We start from the raw sequence: 13910 nt of genomic DNA, 5'->3' as shown, positions 1-13910 counted from the left end.
TTTCTTGTAACGGGATTTTTTGATGTAGGAGCTGAACAATGTCGTAAGACTCTAATTTGAACGTTCCAAAACTGGCAAAAAACAAGAGATCAGACAGAAAATTTACTGATTTAGTTGATGTGTTGTAGAGGTAAATTTAATCAATTGTAGTTAATCATTTAAAAAATACAAAATGAAAAAAGACCAGTACCAGGAAAATGAATAAAAAGTTAAATCTCTTTCCGTTAGAATTCGTAGTTTTCAAGCATTTACCAATTGGCCGCGTCTTCCAGGTGTGTTTTCCAAACAACCTCTCAACGTTTTTATACATTTCACTGAAAATTTAAGCGCCTTGTTAGCACGTTTACGACCAACTTACGTTTGTTTCACATGTAACCAGTATCTGTATATAGAAAATTTAGGCCACGATCTCTCAGCTACCATATACACCAGCTCAAAGCTAAACGTCCAATCATGATTGTGGGTTTCCAAGTGTTTTGAGGCAATGGAATATTCAGAATATATGTCGCGGGTTGTTCGACTTTCTTCATCATTTCGCTCTATAGTACATCCGTGTTCAACAAATAATTTAACATGGAGACATTCATCAGGCAGCCAGCCGTATAACACGAATACTCCGTCGTCCGAGACTTCGACTTCGTCCAAGAGGTGATCCCAATGATCAACTGAATATAATTAAAATCAGTTTAATTTGTTAAAAACATACGATTGTCATCAACCATCAAGATGGTTCCTCGGGTAGGTGTTCCTTTGCACCTTAAGATTCCTTCAATTTTGAAATTGGATTCATTATAGGAAAATGCAGATTTTGGGATAACCAAAAGTAGGGTGAATAAAAGAAGAAAAGTATTCATTGGAAGTCGAAGAGTTATGAATGATTTTGATCATTTGCTCATTCCAAATTACGTTTATGTTACCGCTAACAAACACGATAAGACACTATACAACTATGAGAAGGCGACAGGTCGGCGCTAAACTATAAAAAATCTTGAATTCAGTTTAGAAAAAAAATACATGTTTCCTGTAACAAATAAAGTGTGCGTCGTTGTAGTAAACTGTCGAGAATAATCAACTCATACTTGTAAAATCACATTAGTTTGCCGATCCAAGTTGATAATAATTTCAAAAATTAAATTGCATATTGTTCATTGATTATCAAGTGGAAATATCCAAAGGAACATAACAAAACAAAAGACAGGATTTTCATGCTTATCAAGAATGAATTTCTCGTATCCTCATCCACTATCATTTCTCAATACACAACACTTGGATAATCACAGATGACTACTACTCGGCAACTATTTTTTCTCGTTACTCTACTATTCTTCTTTGAGTAATCTTTACAGATTTCAGTTTAGTCAATCAATACAGATTTTAGACATGTTTCTGCACTAAACGCAAACGAGAAACTAATCGCCTGTTGTGCTCATGATCCAGAAATCGATGCGGGATGTGCAAATAAATATTGCAATTTTGGACAGATTAATCAACTTATGGTTAGCAAGAAATGATTGGCATATTAAATAATATCTGTGTTCAGGTCCTGCCATTCATTGCAGAATGTGGCCCAAAAGGAAAAACTGTGTCTAGAATTTGGGATTGTATAAGTTCGAAGCATGATCATAGTGCATGTTGTACCAATCAGGTAAATATTTGTTTCAATACATTTTGGTGTAAAAAATATAGGACTTTATTTATACCGTTGAGAACTTTCTTTTTTTCTGAAATTTTCTAAAAGTTTTACTTATTAGAATTGCACCCACCTTACTCTTCTTTGACAGCTTATATCTCGATTTTTTTGGTGTTATCAAAAATTGTCAACTGACAAAATTTGTCCGAAATATTTTTTCTACATTTTGAAAGTGAAACATTCTTTGATAAAACTTAAGACAGTCGAGATATAAGCCGTCAAATAACATGGCCGTAGGTACAAGGCAGATGTAGGTTTTTTGAAGGCTCACAAACAGGTGCAGAATGCATTAAAGGCAGGCAAGCAGGAATTTTTGTAAAAAAGGATGAATAGTTCAGAATAGTTAATTTTTACAATCATTTGTTGTAATCAATGTTTTTATAAAACTTTTAAGCTGATCACAGGAAAAATAAGTTAGCCAGATACTCGTATACATATATTTTTTTCTGTATTAATTGCCGCAGAAATTTTCCAAAAATTTCCAATATGCTTCCAACTTCTTAAAATGTTTCCCCAATTTCAGAATGTTCTCCCACTGTGTCGTGCGTTCTGCAACGCGTCAAAATCCGTTCCAACCGATGTTCTTAAATATGGATTTTGTACATCTGAATTTGACAAGTACCGTCTATGTTTCCGTACCCATCTTAAACATCACAAAGCAATTCGTCAGTGAACATACATTCTTGAATTCTAATAAATTATAAACTTCCTTCTGTTTTGTTGAATTTCAACTGTCTTCGTTTTCAATTGAATTGTTATACGTCAGAATTGACGACGGTAAGAAAAAAATTGAAGAACAACAAGAGAATAATTCGAAGCGAAAATGGTGATGGATAAGAAAAAAAAAGAAAAGCGATTAGGCAATTGAACCGGTTTTCGGTGTGGGACATTTTGATGGTCAGCTAACAAGAGAAACACTTGCCATTATCTGGCTTCTCTTATCAATATATACATCTCTTATTATCACACAATCATTTTTCTTTTCCTCACAATTGCAACAAAATGACATTGCTTGTGAGGAATGATATATAGTTTGATGACGTTATCTAGGTGTAGTTCTGAATCTGAATGTTTATTTTGTTGGTGGTTGAAATTCTGTGTGACCTATCTGATTTTTTTTTCAAATTTAATTTTACGACTTTTTTCGATTGAAAACAGTTAAACCATTGTGAAAATTGGGAAATAGCTTCACACTGTAATTTTGATCACCCGAACTTGAGATCTAGACTACATTCAATTGCAACTACCTCCACCCATCATTTCTCAATAAACCTTTCTGTCACAGCTTCTCTTCTTCGTTTTGTTCTATACTATAATCTTCAGTGAAACTTGAACAATCCCCTCCTATCGGTAGTATTCTTTTTCATTCTGAAACCTATAGTTGTCTGTGTTTTATGTCAGTTTCTTCAGTCTTTGACTGACATTGAGATTACTTTTGACATCACTTCTATTACAGTTTCAATTCCCCGTCTGATGACTAATTCGGCTTACACTTTTTTGTTTACACTGTAACAAAATGCTGTATAAATTTGGTTTAAAATCAGATTTTTGGTCTCAATTTTGACCATTTTAAGCTGATCGAAGCTTATATTTTCTGATAATTTTTTTGGCACAAAGTTCTTAAGAAAACACAAAAGTGTATGTTCAAGCTGATTTTAACATTGTAATAATTATGTCATACTTGTGGTCGAACAAAACACATGTACATTTTGAGATTACCTAGATTTAGTTAATCCGGATGACAATGAAAAGTTTTGTTTCTTTTTCAGAAAGTGGGTAAAACCTAGAAACCTTGCCATAGAACGTTTCAGAGCTTTTATAAATTAGGTGCAGTAGAGCTTAGCTTTCAAGACGGATCTGAAGATTTCGTGTTCAATTCAGATACGATTTAATGCCTACCTGCCTCTCGAGAGCCTATCCACGTGCCTACCTAGTTTTTACTATCTGGCGTAAGCTTGGGTATTTGGAATTTTTATAAGATCCAAAAAATATCTAGAAATTTAACCTTGAGAAATTTGAAAAAAAAATTCCAAACTTGGCAGCAAAAGCTGCCAAATTTGAGCAATAGAATATGATTTCTCTAATTAAATCCCTTCAAATTTTTGTTTTTATTTTGCTTTCACAAATGCCACCTTAGCTTCAAAATATCTTCCCCTAATTTCCAGCATGAACTACCTAATCCTTGGCAGTCTCCTAATCGTATGTGTTTCTGGTCAAGGTTGGCAATGGAATCCATTCAACCAATGGCAACAACCAGCTGCACCAGCATGGCCACAACATCAATGGGGAGCTCCAGCTGGATTTGGAGCACAGCCACAGACACAGGCTGTCGCTGGACCAGCTCAACACGGAGTCACAAATGCCGTTCAGGATCGTATCCAATTAATGTAAGCAATTATAATTTTGTTTAAAAACTTGAAATGGGAATTTTTAGCTATGGAGTTCCTGGAAGACGTAATGCCAATCAAAAATTGAGAGTGTGCTGTAGATCTTTGAAGGACGCCGATGTGGATTGTAGAAGAAAATATTGCGATTTTGATGCTTTCAGACCAGACCAGGTAACAATTATCAAAAAAAAATTATCTTACACATGCCTGCCTAACTTCCAGGTTCTTGGCTTCCTCGGTGAATGCTCTCCAAAGGGTCCAACAGTCGGTCAAATGTGGGATTGTGCATCTTCTCGTGCTGACCATACTGCTTGCTGCCAGCGTCAAGGCGTTATTCCAGGATGTATGGCTTACTGTGAAACTACCAAAGGAGTACCTACTGATTACTTGAAATATGCTCTCTGCATTGGACAATTTGATAGAATCCGATACTGCTTCCGTGAGCATCTTGAAGGACATCCAAATATTAAGGGAGACTCTTAAAGAGTTTTGGAATCGAACATTTGTCACTGCTTTATTATAATGCTATCTGCCTTGTCTTTCAGTATCCATGTGTGTTTTTCGATATTTATCTGTAAATATAAATATTCTTCACAGTAATTGTTCTAATAATAAAGTTTGAAACAAAAACTTTTGCATCCATGTTTCCAAACTTCTTAATTTCCAAATTCTGCAAAAAATTTCTAATAAAAAAAATTGGAGCTACCGAAGATCTAAAAATTTTGAATTTTTTTCTCCAGATGTTTCTAAGAAATGTTAATTTTTCAAAAAAAAACTCTTAAATTTTTGCTACATTTTTTTAGGTGGTTGCAATGAGATGGGAGCACGAATTATAATATAACTTCGCTAAAATTTTCGAAAGTTTGAAAAAAGGAATACAATCGTTTTTTTTTTGAAATTTTAATATGAGCATTCTCCATCATCGATTTCAACATTTTTCTCCAATTTTACGACCAATAAAATCTAATAAAAGCTTTTGCTTACATAATTTTCCATGCTAAAATTCTCCAAATTATCAATAAAAAACATCATCCCATGCCGAAAAATGTGACCCCGGTCAAGCGATCACACCCTCCCTGATAAGAGCTGTCAATCGAGCCCCGTTCAGCGAAAAATTGGTTATCAGTACACCTCAAACTCGATAATCGACAACTTATAACCATCATTTCTTGTTTTCCGCATTGACAAATCTCAGTTTTTGTGGTAAGTGTTCTATTTTTAAAGGTATTCCAATTCCATCTGCTTTGTTGACCTACCGATAAGCGCTTCCGTAAACTGTACACAAAATACTCACTAATTTGGTCTTAAAACTTGAGCAAATATTTTTTTAAAAACGAGAAGAGAAGGTCTTTAGGATTTTGCATATAAAAGGTCAGTCACATCCAACGAGAAGCTTTAGTTTTTTTTTTGCGTTTTTTTCAATTCAATTTCTACATGACAATTTCAGTGCCAAAATTTTTTGGAAATTTCTGAAAATTTAGAAAATCTGCAAAACACCGAAAAATTGTTTCCTGAATATTTCGTTTCTTTTATAATGCGGGCACCCCCCCCTCCCAAGCTTCATATCTGAATCACATTTCCCAATTTAAAAGTTAATGCGAACGCGTCATACCTACTTTTAGAAACGGATTTCTATTGACGTTTTTCTTGCAATTGCTATTTATTTTAGGAGAGCTGATTCATAGATGTTCATAGCCAATCAAGTGACGCACGCAAGAATCGTACGCACTTGTCGCAAAAAATTTCATGGTCATTTCCATTTTTCTCATACTTGACTTTTCATTCATTTTATTCTATGATAACTGTGTCAAATTACATGTGTTTCGGTCAGCTGATTCCTTTTCCGAAGAGACTTGTTTATTGTCCAGATTTTCTTTTCTGATAAGACTGTTAAACAACACTTTTAAATCACAAATTTGCGTGGAATTGACAGCTGGTGAAAATAAAATGATGTGTTTGTGATGGGAGGGAATGTTCAAAGAAAATTTATCAATGTTGAAACAGTCATCATAAATTTTGAGTCGTTTTCCCGGAAATTGAAAATTTGATTTTTTTCAAAAGTTGAATAGTTGTATTCTTTGTATGCCTGTAATGCAATGAGAATGGTGTTTTTCTTTCAAAAAAATGTGAAAAAAATTAATTCCATACTTTTATATGTTTTTTGCTTCATTTTGTTTCTTTTTTAAGAATTTAGTTTTAGACTATGAAGCGTAAAAATTTTTAACAAACTACGCTTCAAATCTTATTCTACAAGTTGATAGTAAAATACTGATTTTTAAAATCAAAATTTAATTTTTAGATTACAAAAAATCAAAATTGGATTTTTCCATTTATTCACTCTTGTGTTTTTCTGATTCAACTAAAATATGCTCGAGTGTTTTTGTCCACTTTAAAAACTTTGAAAACCAAAATTCAAAAAACTAGTTTTTTTCCTCATCTACCGCCAACTTATTCATCTCAGCGGGAGACAATCTAAGATCCTTGTTAGGTCATGCCTTTCAGTTTTAATTCAATTTTTTCCCATCATTGCATTAAACTTTCCCATAATTCTTCACCCTACACTTATTATTCTTACTCACCTTTAACCCTTAAGACAAATTGACTTTTGAAAAAGAGTATATCTGGCTGTACCGATCTGTTTGTTCTCTTTTCTTTTTCCATTCCACACTTATAAACGACCGGTTCACTCTCTCTGTGTCAACCTCATTTGCTGAATACCCTTTGCACCCTTTTCTCGTTTCTTCGTGTGTTTTTTGTCTGTTTAAACCATTAGGAAAGCTTAATGGTCTAGGAAAGCTTTCTGGAATTTTTTTCTGGTAATTTGGCTCTTAAAAATGAATTAAATTGGAGCTTTTAAGCCTAATGTTTTCCTTTAACAAAAGTTTTAGAAACAATTCTTTAAGGTAGAGTAGAGTCAGTTGGGATTTTGTCTAACTTCACTCTTAATGTTTTAGCGTGGCCAAACATTATATAAAAATACCCCAAAATTTGTTATAATTCTGGAAATGTGTAGTCAAATTTTTGTTTAATGGTCAAAACTTGAATAATCAGAATTTTCTTAAAAATCAAAGATATTGTAGGCAGACAGTCAGGCATTTCCTTTGCCAGCATAACAACTTCAGCTTCATTCTTCAAACCCTAATTTCAAATCTTCCCCCTCTCCCCTTGGGTGGCTAACAACGTCTGTTCCTTTTCTTCCTGTTTCCACCTGCCCTCTTTCAATCTTAATTGACTCATCATTCTCCGCCGGAAAATGAGTTTAAATAAGGAACAGATGAAGAAAAAAAGAATCTTGTAACCTTCAAAAGTTGAATAGAGACACACTAGGTTGACGGAAGAAAAATAAGAAAATGAGAAGATGTGTCGGTCTTATCCTTTTCATCTTTCAACTTCGAATTCGCATCTCTCATTGATTGTTTTGATCGCTCTTGGTGGTTTTGTCTATTTTTGGAAATTGATTGGAATATTAGCTTATTAGCTTTTTTTCTGTAAAAAATATTTTTGGTTTTCTAAAATTCCAAGCTCCTCTGAAAATTAAAGGAACTCAAATTTGAGCGCCTATGGGGATTTTATTTTAAATATTAGAAGATGGGTTCAAAATAAACTAAGTTTCCTAATTTTTTGAAATGAATTTTTCCAGTGTTACAAAATAAATTTCAAATGGTCAGGTCTTTAATGGAATAACAAGAAAAGTCAAAAACAAAACTCTAAAATTTTAGTAGTCATTATGACCCTATTTTCCATATTTTAAAACAGAATCCCTCCGGACGATACCCCACATTTAAATTTGTGCAGCTTTTGAAAGAATTTAGTTGAATTTTTTTTAACTTTACAAAAAGTTGTGTTTATTAATATTTCGTTTCAAAATTCCAGTCAGCTTTTGCTCGTCAGTCTTGAACTGTGACCTCCATACGATTGTTTGTCGTTCAAAATAAAATCAACAAGCTTTTTTTCAATATGTGCAAAAGTGATTGCTTTTGATCTTCACCCCAGCTGATTGATCTTTCTTTTTTCTCCAACAATTTACTTTTCAAAATCTTCTAACCGATCCGCAAAAGGTTCTTCTATTCTATTCTATTCTAATTATTCTGGAAACGAACGCTTTCATTTGACACACTCAGAACTAGTTATTTTCTACGTTCAAACTGCACTTTTCTACTTTTTCCTTTATTTCTTAATGTGAAATAATACTGCCGTTGAATGCACATATGCGGGCGTAAACCCCAAACTGAGGCCTGCCTGCGTGCCTACCTGCCTATACCGAATTTCATGTAGGTAAAAGTATAAGGGTTGCCCATTCTATAACTCAAGCGGTTTCTTGCACTCTGCCATTAGGTTCGTATGTAGGCACAAGGTAGGCATGTTTGAGACTTCATAGCAGGCTCAGTCTGAAGTTTCTTGAATCATCTGGAATTATAATTTTTATTAATTCAGAGAGCTCAAAGATAAAATTAATTTACTTCTCTTGAGATTTTTCTGGAGTTTTCTAATCTCAATCAATATTTTTATGACTCTACTGCAGTTGTAGCGTACGTGATATATGAATTCTGTGACTTTCCCCCCTGTATGTTCATCACGTGTGATAGTTTGTTGTCCTCTGAAACTTTAATTTGAATATATCAACTATCTTTTATTCTCTCTCTGCCCTGTTCATAATCATATTCTGGTGTGTAATTCAAAGAGTTTACGAGTACACTCAGACTATGTATACAATGTGGCTTTGATCTTTTTTGTTTGTTTCTTATATGTTTGAATTTTTCTAAATTTTTTTTCCAGGTGGGAAGTCCAAAATGCTGGACAAAATACGATTCACAGTGTTACTCGATCGGCCATTTTATCAACCTGGACAAACTATTCAAGTGGGTGTTAAAAAAAAATTTTATTGCGATAAAATGGGTGGTATGTATTTTATTTACTGGAACCGAAAATTAAAAACTTGCGGTATTTGAAAGGAATAGTCTACATACTAGATTTATTCAAAATTTCCCATCGATCAGGTTTCAATTCCATGATCTATATTTTGAGTCAAGGACTGATCATTGGCACCCGCAGCATCTATGCAACATAAAAGTATTGAAACTTCGAATTTAAGTTCTATGAAGACCTGTATTTCACATCACATTTCCAGGGTCACGTCGTCTGCGAACCCCACCACCCTCTCGAAATCGACTGTGTAGAAGGCAGACTTCATGGAGAAATTCAATATTTCCAACAACTTCCACCTAATCACAACCGTAATGGATCGCCACTTCCACCATCAAAAACACGAGTTCTAATTGACGAAAAAGCTCAACTTTGGAAGTATCAAACAGTTAGCGAAATGCTTGGATTGGATGTATTCTATGATGAAAATCAAAATCGGCATTTTTCAAGCGAATCTGCATCTGCATCATCTTCCTCTTTATTCACAACAGCTGCAACATTTCCTATTCAAATTGAACTACCTCATTTTGCACCTCCGAGTTTTTATTGCCCAGGATCTCCGGTATCCATAAGGTTCACGTTGGAAGTAAGTTGTCTATTAATGCTGGCACACTTTTAAGTCAACGTGCCTAGTTTCTCGTGTAGGCTCAAAAGGTAAAACCCATCTTCAGGCAAACTACGCATTTGTCGGCAAAACTTTACACGTTTTCAAAAGCAAGGAGTTCAAGATTCTGAAACTTAAAAATAATATTTTTCAGATCCAACTTTACAACCAAGGATTTAAAATTGCATCTCACGAAGAAAATCTCGTCGTACTAAATTATGAATCTATCAAACGGCAGGTCACTCCGAAGCCGGTCAATTTTCAGAAAACTTTTAACTTTCCAAAGTAAGAATGAATTTTGACAGGAAACTCAAATTCAAATATGCAACCATACCCAAAAATTGTTCAAATTTGAATTAAAAATTGAAAAAAAAATTAAAGAAGTTTCAAAAATATTTTAAACACCAGTTCTACAAAATTAATATTATTCCAGGGAGCGATCAATTTCTTTGGAAATGCTCCTACCTACAGATGTTTTCACAACTACTGCCAGACTAGAAAATTGTATCACTATTTGTAATAGGTTGGTTTCGGAAAAATTTAATATGTTATAAATTTTAAGGTTACTTATTCAGATGGAAACAATCACTAAAATATGTGCATTTGAACATTGTTCGTCGCATTTCTGCTTTGAATCAAAATAATGAAGTTATCGATACGGTTAAAATTGATACTACAGGTAAATGGTACTTTTTTAATTTATAATAATATCTACTTCAAAAACCTCAAAAATTAGCTAAAATTAACTTATCAAAACTTAAAAAAGTACAATTTCAGGAGTTGGCCTTCCCAGTAAAACAAAAATCGCTGTTGGGGAAACCTACTCATTCCGTCCGACATTCAATGTTCCTGCTTTACCACCAAATATTCATGTGAATGGATTGTTTAAAACGGAATATTCATTAAAAGTGACAATTGGAAGAGCTCATAATTTTGTTTTGGCATCCTATGAAGTTCCCATTACAATTGTTACAATGGATCAGAGTTCCAGAAGGTCAATGCAAAAAGAAGGTAAGTTTTCAGGGCAGAAATTAAAACCAGGTCCAAATTACTAAATTAAAATAAACAATTTTGACAAACAACAAAGAAACAAACACTTACAAAACTTTTCAAAATAAAATTAGATTTTGGATATTATAAATTGGACCAAATAAAATAAATCGACCACTTGATTTATTTATACGGTGCTCTAAAATTTTTACGCTGTGCTCAAGTTGCACCAAATTCCAAATATTATAAAAACTAAAAAGCTGGAAACCCATACTTCCGTAGGCAACATTGAGCAGACATTTAAATATTCTTGTGCCTGCCTGGCTGTCTTATAAATATTTTTGAACATATTCACTTGATCATAAATTCCCAAATGTCTGAATTTTCAGACATTCTCGTCGATATCTCTGCATCCAACAACACTCTTAATAATTTACCGGTAGATTTGCTTGCTTGAAATTAATTTTTAATAAATCATTTATTGTATTTAAAAAAAACAATATGAACAGAAAAACTCCGGAAAAATCAATAAAACTTGTCATAAAGCGTTTTGGGTAACGAGGTCCTTTGTGTTGTTGTCTTCCACTATTGCACACTACAGTGTAATCATTATTTTGAATAAATTGATTGAATAAATTGATTTATTTCGGAGGACTGTCGGAGCCAACAACAGCGACGGGCGTGATTTCTACTGGTTGTGGGGCGTTGGATTCTGAAATTATTTGAAAATAAGTTTAAATATATTTTTTGCAGTTAGAAAAAGCCATGCAGTTAATTTTGCACACCTTGCCCGATGACTTCAGTGCTAGCCAAAGTTTGTAGTGACGCCACCACCGCAATGGTTTTCCCCAACTTTTTCGAATTTCGACGCACTTTCTCGCGTTCTGGAGCACAATTTTGCTCAATTAATTGAAAGAAATTGCGAAATTACCTTCTTTCTTTTCCTTGTCAGTGAGTGGAGCTCCAGTAATCGTACGGATTCTTCCACGGAGCAACGCGGATCCCCACATTGTTGGAGCATCACTTTCATTGACAAGCTTCCCATTGATCATTTTACGGCCGTCTGGAAAAAATTGAATCAGTTCTTGAACTCAGAAAGCCGAAATTTTTAATTTTTAATTTTTTTTTTTCAAAAATTTGATAACTTTTTTGCACACGGCCTCAGAATTAGCTTTTTTTCACTTTTTCTAGAGTTAGTGCGACAGAAATTCGACGGTATTCAACCAAAAGTTAACAATATGCGAGAGAAAGGTGACGTTGTAAAATAGCTTACCTTCTGTATAAGAAACCACATCTTTCTGCTTAACTTCTGAGAATTTCTTCAATTCTTCAGAATTCTCCGCCGCACTTCCCAGCTCATCGGAAACTTTTCGGTTTGTGGCGTAAAACTCCACAGAATCGGAAGGCGAGTTCATCATGCCGAGCATTTTTGTAAATGTGTGAAACTTCTGAAATGAAACCAAATAGTAAGTTTTGAAATCAAAACCAGGTAGAATTGAGGGAAAATGGAAAAGAGAAGATCGTGATCATTAAGTTGTAAAATCGAGGAAACGGATAGATGAATGATAAGATCGGAATGTGATTGTATTGTGTCTTCTGATTTAAACTTTTTATCAGATATCAGAGAATAAATTAAAAATCAGTTAATCAATAGAATGGAAATAATATTTGAAATGAATAATGGAATACCATAAAACTTTGTGGAAAACTTTTAGTTTTATACAACGACCTGCCTTCTCAAAAATTGGAGGCAAAAATGGGCGGAGTTTCGGGGAGGGGGTCATTTGTCTTTGACGAACAAGGGAAAGACGGTTTGCAGGAAGAAGTCAAGAAAAAACGGGTGGAATGTGACTTGTTTCTGAATCACTTCACCATCACTGCCGACCTGATTCACTTACGGCTCACTAGGTTTTGATCTGATTAGGATGACGTGGCGATGGGACACGAGACGTTGTGACGTCTTAAGTTGAAGGCGCTGGTGTAGTAAATTTGTGTTACTTGTGATGTGTAGTTTGTGGTCTCGAGTTATCTTGGTTTAGTGTGCGGAAAAGCGTTTCTAGAAGTTTCGGAAATTGGGAATTATGGCATGATATCTCACGGGGCTCGGCTCACCTCTCTCCACTCTCCCGGAAAGGCCCCCGAATGTCACGTAGTTCTCCAAAGTGTGTTCTCTTGATTTGATCTCCGGGAATTGCGCCAACTTTAGCTACAGACTTTTTGACTGGTTTTGCAAGACAAAGAGCGTGTCACGTCACACTTTTCCTGAGCGAGAGCCTGCCAGAATTTTCAAAGTTCCAACAAAGATGGAACACTCTGACACCATGTGATTTCTGGAGCTCCAAAAAGCTAAATAAAATGTGAACACAGGACTGTTGGAATGGCGTGAGGAGGCGAGTGAGAGGCGTCCACGCTCAATTTGCCAAATTCCATCTGTATTCCTACGATGTTTCAAACAATAACTTTCAGGCACAATCCAATTTCTAAAACGTTCAAGCATGTTATAGTTTATCTTTAGTTTGATTGGTTTCAATGAAAATTTCAGACTTTTCTAAATATTACAGTTTTTAGTTCTGGTTTGGAAAATTGACGATCCGAGTTCTATCACGAAAGCTCAAATCAATTGAATGAAAAACCAAACTTTTAGTATTTCGCAAGAATCGTAGCCTCCCAACATCTACATCCTACAAAACACATTGAGAGGTTCAGCGGAAGAGATATCTACACATGGTTTGGCTAATAAGACTACATTTGTGTCTGCTGTATCGTCACGTCACTGTAAACAATCTTATTTATTTGGACAAGTGTTCTAGTTCTTCAATCTTTAATAATTGATAGCAAACAGCTGGAAGTGGTTGTAAAATGGGAAAACTACAATTTTAGGGCTTCAAAAAGTTGTGCAGAATCTCGCTTATGTATATTTTCTGAACTTTTTTTTTTAATTTTTGCTTTTTGATTGATCTCTTAGTTCTTAATTGTCATTATTCTGAAAGTGTTCCCCGGCTGGAAAACATGGGAAATAGAGAGGCAAATGTAGGTGAGAATTTTGAAATCTATCGGAATCGGAAATATCGAACCTTCCAGACTGTGAATTTTGGCAGAAGTTTATGAACTTTGATTTTTCTCAAAGTGAGAACCCCCTTCCGCACAAGCCACAAATCACAGTTTGGCTAGTAAAACCCATGTGGCTTATGTCACATTTAGAGTTATATCTTATCAAATCAAATATTTGATTTCCTTTTTCAAGTGTCTCCGTGGTTGTGAATTTCTGGAGACTTGTTTTTAACCCGGGTCAAACAATAATGAGCTACAGTACCCA

General features: G+C 34.5%; 5 protein-coding genes and 1 non-coding gene across 7 annotated transcripts; 4 read left to right on the top strand and 2 right to left on the bottom strand.

Annotated features, from left to right (window-relative positions):
* Positions 1-354: 354 nt before the first annotated feature.
* F26G1.10 (TransThyretin-Related family domain) lies at positions 355-856 on the bottom strand (the record flags this gene model as incomplete). The annotated part of the gene is made up of 2 exons (NM_001047302.2): positions 707-856; positions 355-665 (listed from the first exon to the last, which is right to left on the bottom strand). The coding sequence occupies exons 1-2, from the start codon at positions 852-854 to the stop codon at positions 355-357; spliced, it is 459 nt and encodes a 152-aa protein (NP_001040767.1). The 5' UTR covers positions 855-856.
* A 390-nt stretch (positions 857-1246) lies between these two features.
* Positions 1247-2403, top strand: dbd-4 (DB domain-containing protein). The gene is made up of 4 exons (NM_001047305.5): positions 1247-1333; positions 1379-1496; positions 1541-1645; positions 2214-2403. The coding sequence occupies exons 1-4, from the start codon at positions 1281-1283 to the stop codon at positions 2361-2363; spliced, it is 426 nt and encodes a 141-aa protein (NP_001040770.1). The 5' UTR covers positions 1247-1280; the 3' UTR covers positions 2364-2403.
* A 1452-nt stretch (positions 2404-3855) lies between these two features.
* On the top strand, positions 3856-4705 carry dbd-3 (DB domain-containing protein). Its single transcript, NM_062455.7, has 3 exons — positions 3856-4077; positions 4125-4248; positions 4300-4705. The coding sequence occupies exons 1-3, from the start codon at positions 3857-3859 to the stop codon at positions 4558-4560; spliced, it is 606 nt and encodes a 201-aa protein (NP_494856.1). The 5' UTR covers position 3856; the 3' UTR covers positions 4561-4705.
* A 4148-nt stretch (positions 4706-8853) lies between these two features.
* ttm-2 lies at positions 8854-11079 on the top strand. Its single transcript, NM_062454.4, has 7 exons — positions 8854-8936; positions 9206-9586; positions 9759-9889; positions 10038-10127; positions 10180-10283; positions 10382-10615; positions 10984-11079. Exons 1-7 carry the CDS (start codon positions 8868-8870, stop codon positions 11049-11051), a joined length of 1077 nt encoding a protein of 358 aa, NP_494855.1. The 5' UTR covers positions 8854-8867; the 3' UTR covers positions 11052-11079.
* F26G1.2 lies at positions 11058-12157 on the bottom strand. Of its 2 annotated transcripts, NM_001047303.7 has the most exons (4): positions 11868-12157; positions 11526-11657; positions 11380-11478; positions 11058-11306 (listed from the first exon to the last, which is right to left on the bottom strand). In NM_001047303.7, the coding sequence occupies exons 1-4, from the start codon at positions 12019-12021 to the stop codon at positions 11236-11238; spliced, it is 456 nt and encodes a 151-aa protein (NP_001040768.2). In that variant the 5' UTR covers positions 12022-12157; the 3' UTR covers positions 11058-11235. The 2 variants fall into 2 exon arrangements, with proteins under 2 accessions (NP_001040768.2, NP_001040769.2); NM_001047304.5 differs by lacking the exon at positions 11380-11478.
* A 112-nt stretch (positions 12158-12269) lies between these two features.
* F26G1.14 lies at positions 12270-12523 on the top strand. Its single transcript, NR_051004.1, has one exon. It is a non-coding gene; the product is annotated as an Unclassified non-coding RNA F26G1.14 (non-coding RNA).
* Positions 12524-13910: the final 1387 nt, after the last annotated feature.

This window comes from Caenorhabditis elegans, chromosome II (assembly GCF_000002985.6).
Source record: "Caenorhabditis elegans chromosome II".
Taxonomy (NCBI): Eukaryota; Metazoa; Nematoda; class Chromadorea; order Rhabditida; family Rhabditidae; genus Caenorhabditis; species Caenorhabditis elegans.
This window is presented reverse-complemented; position numbering and strand designations above follow the sequence as displayed.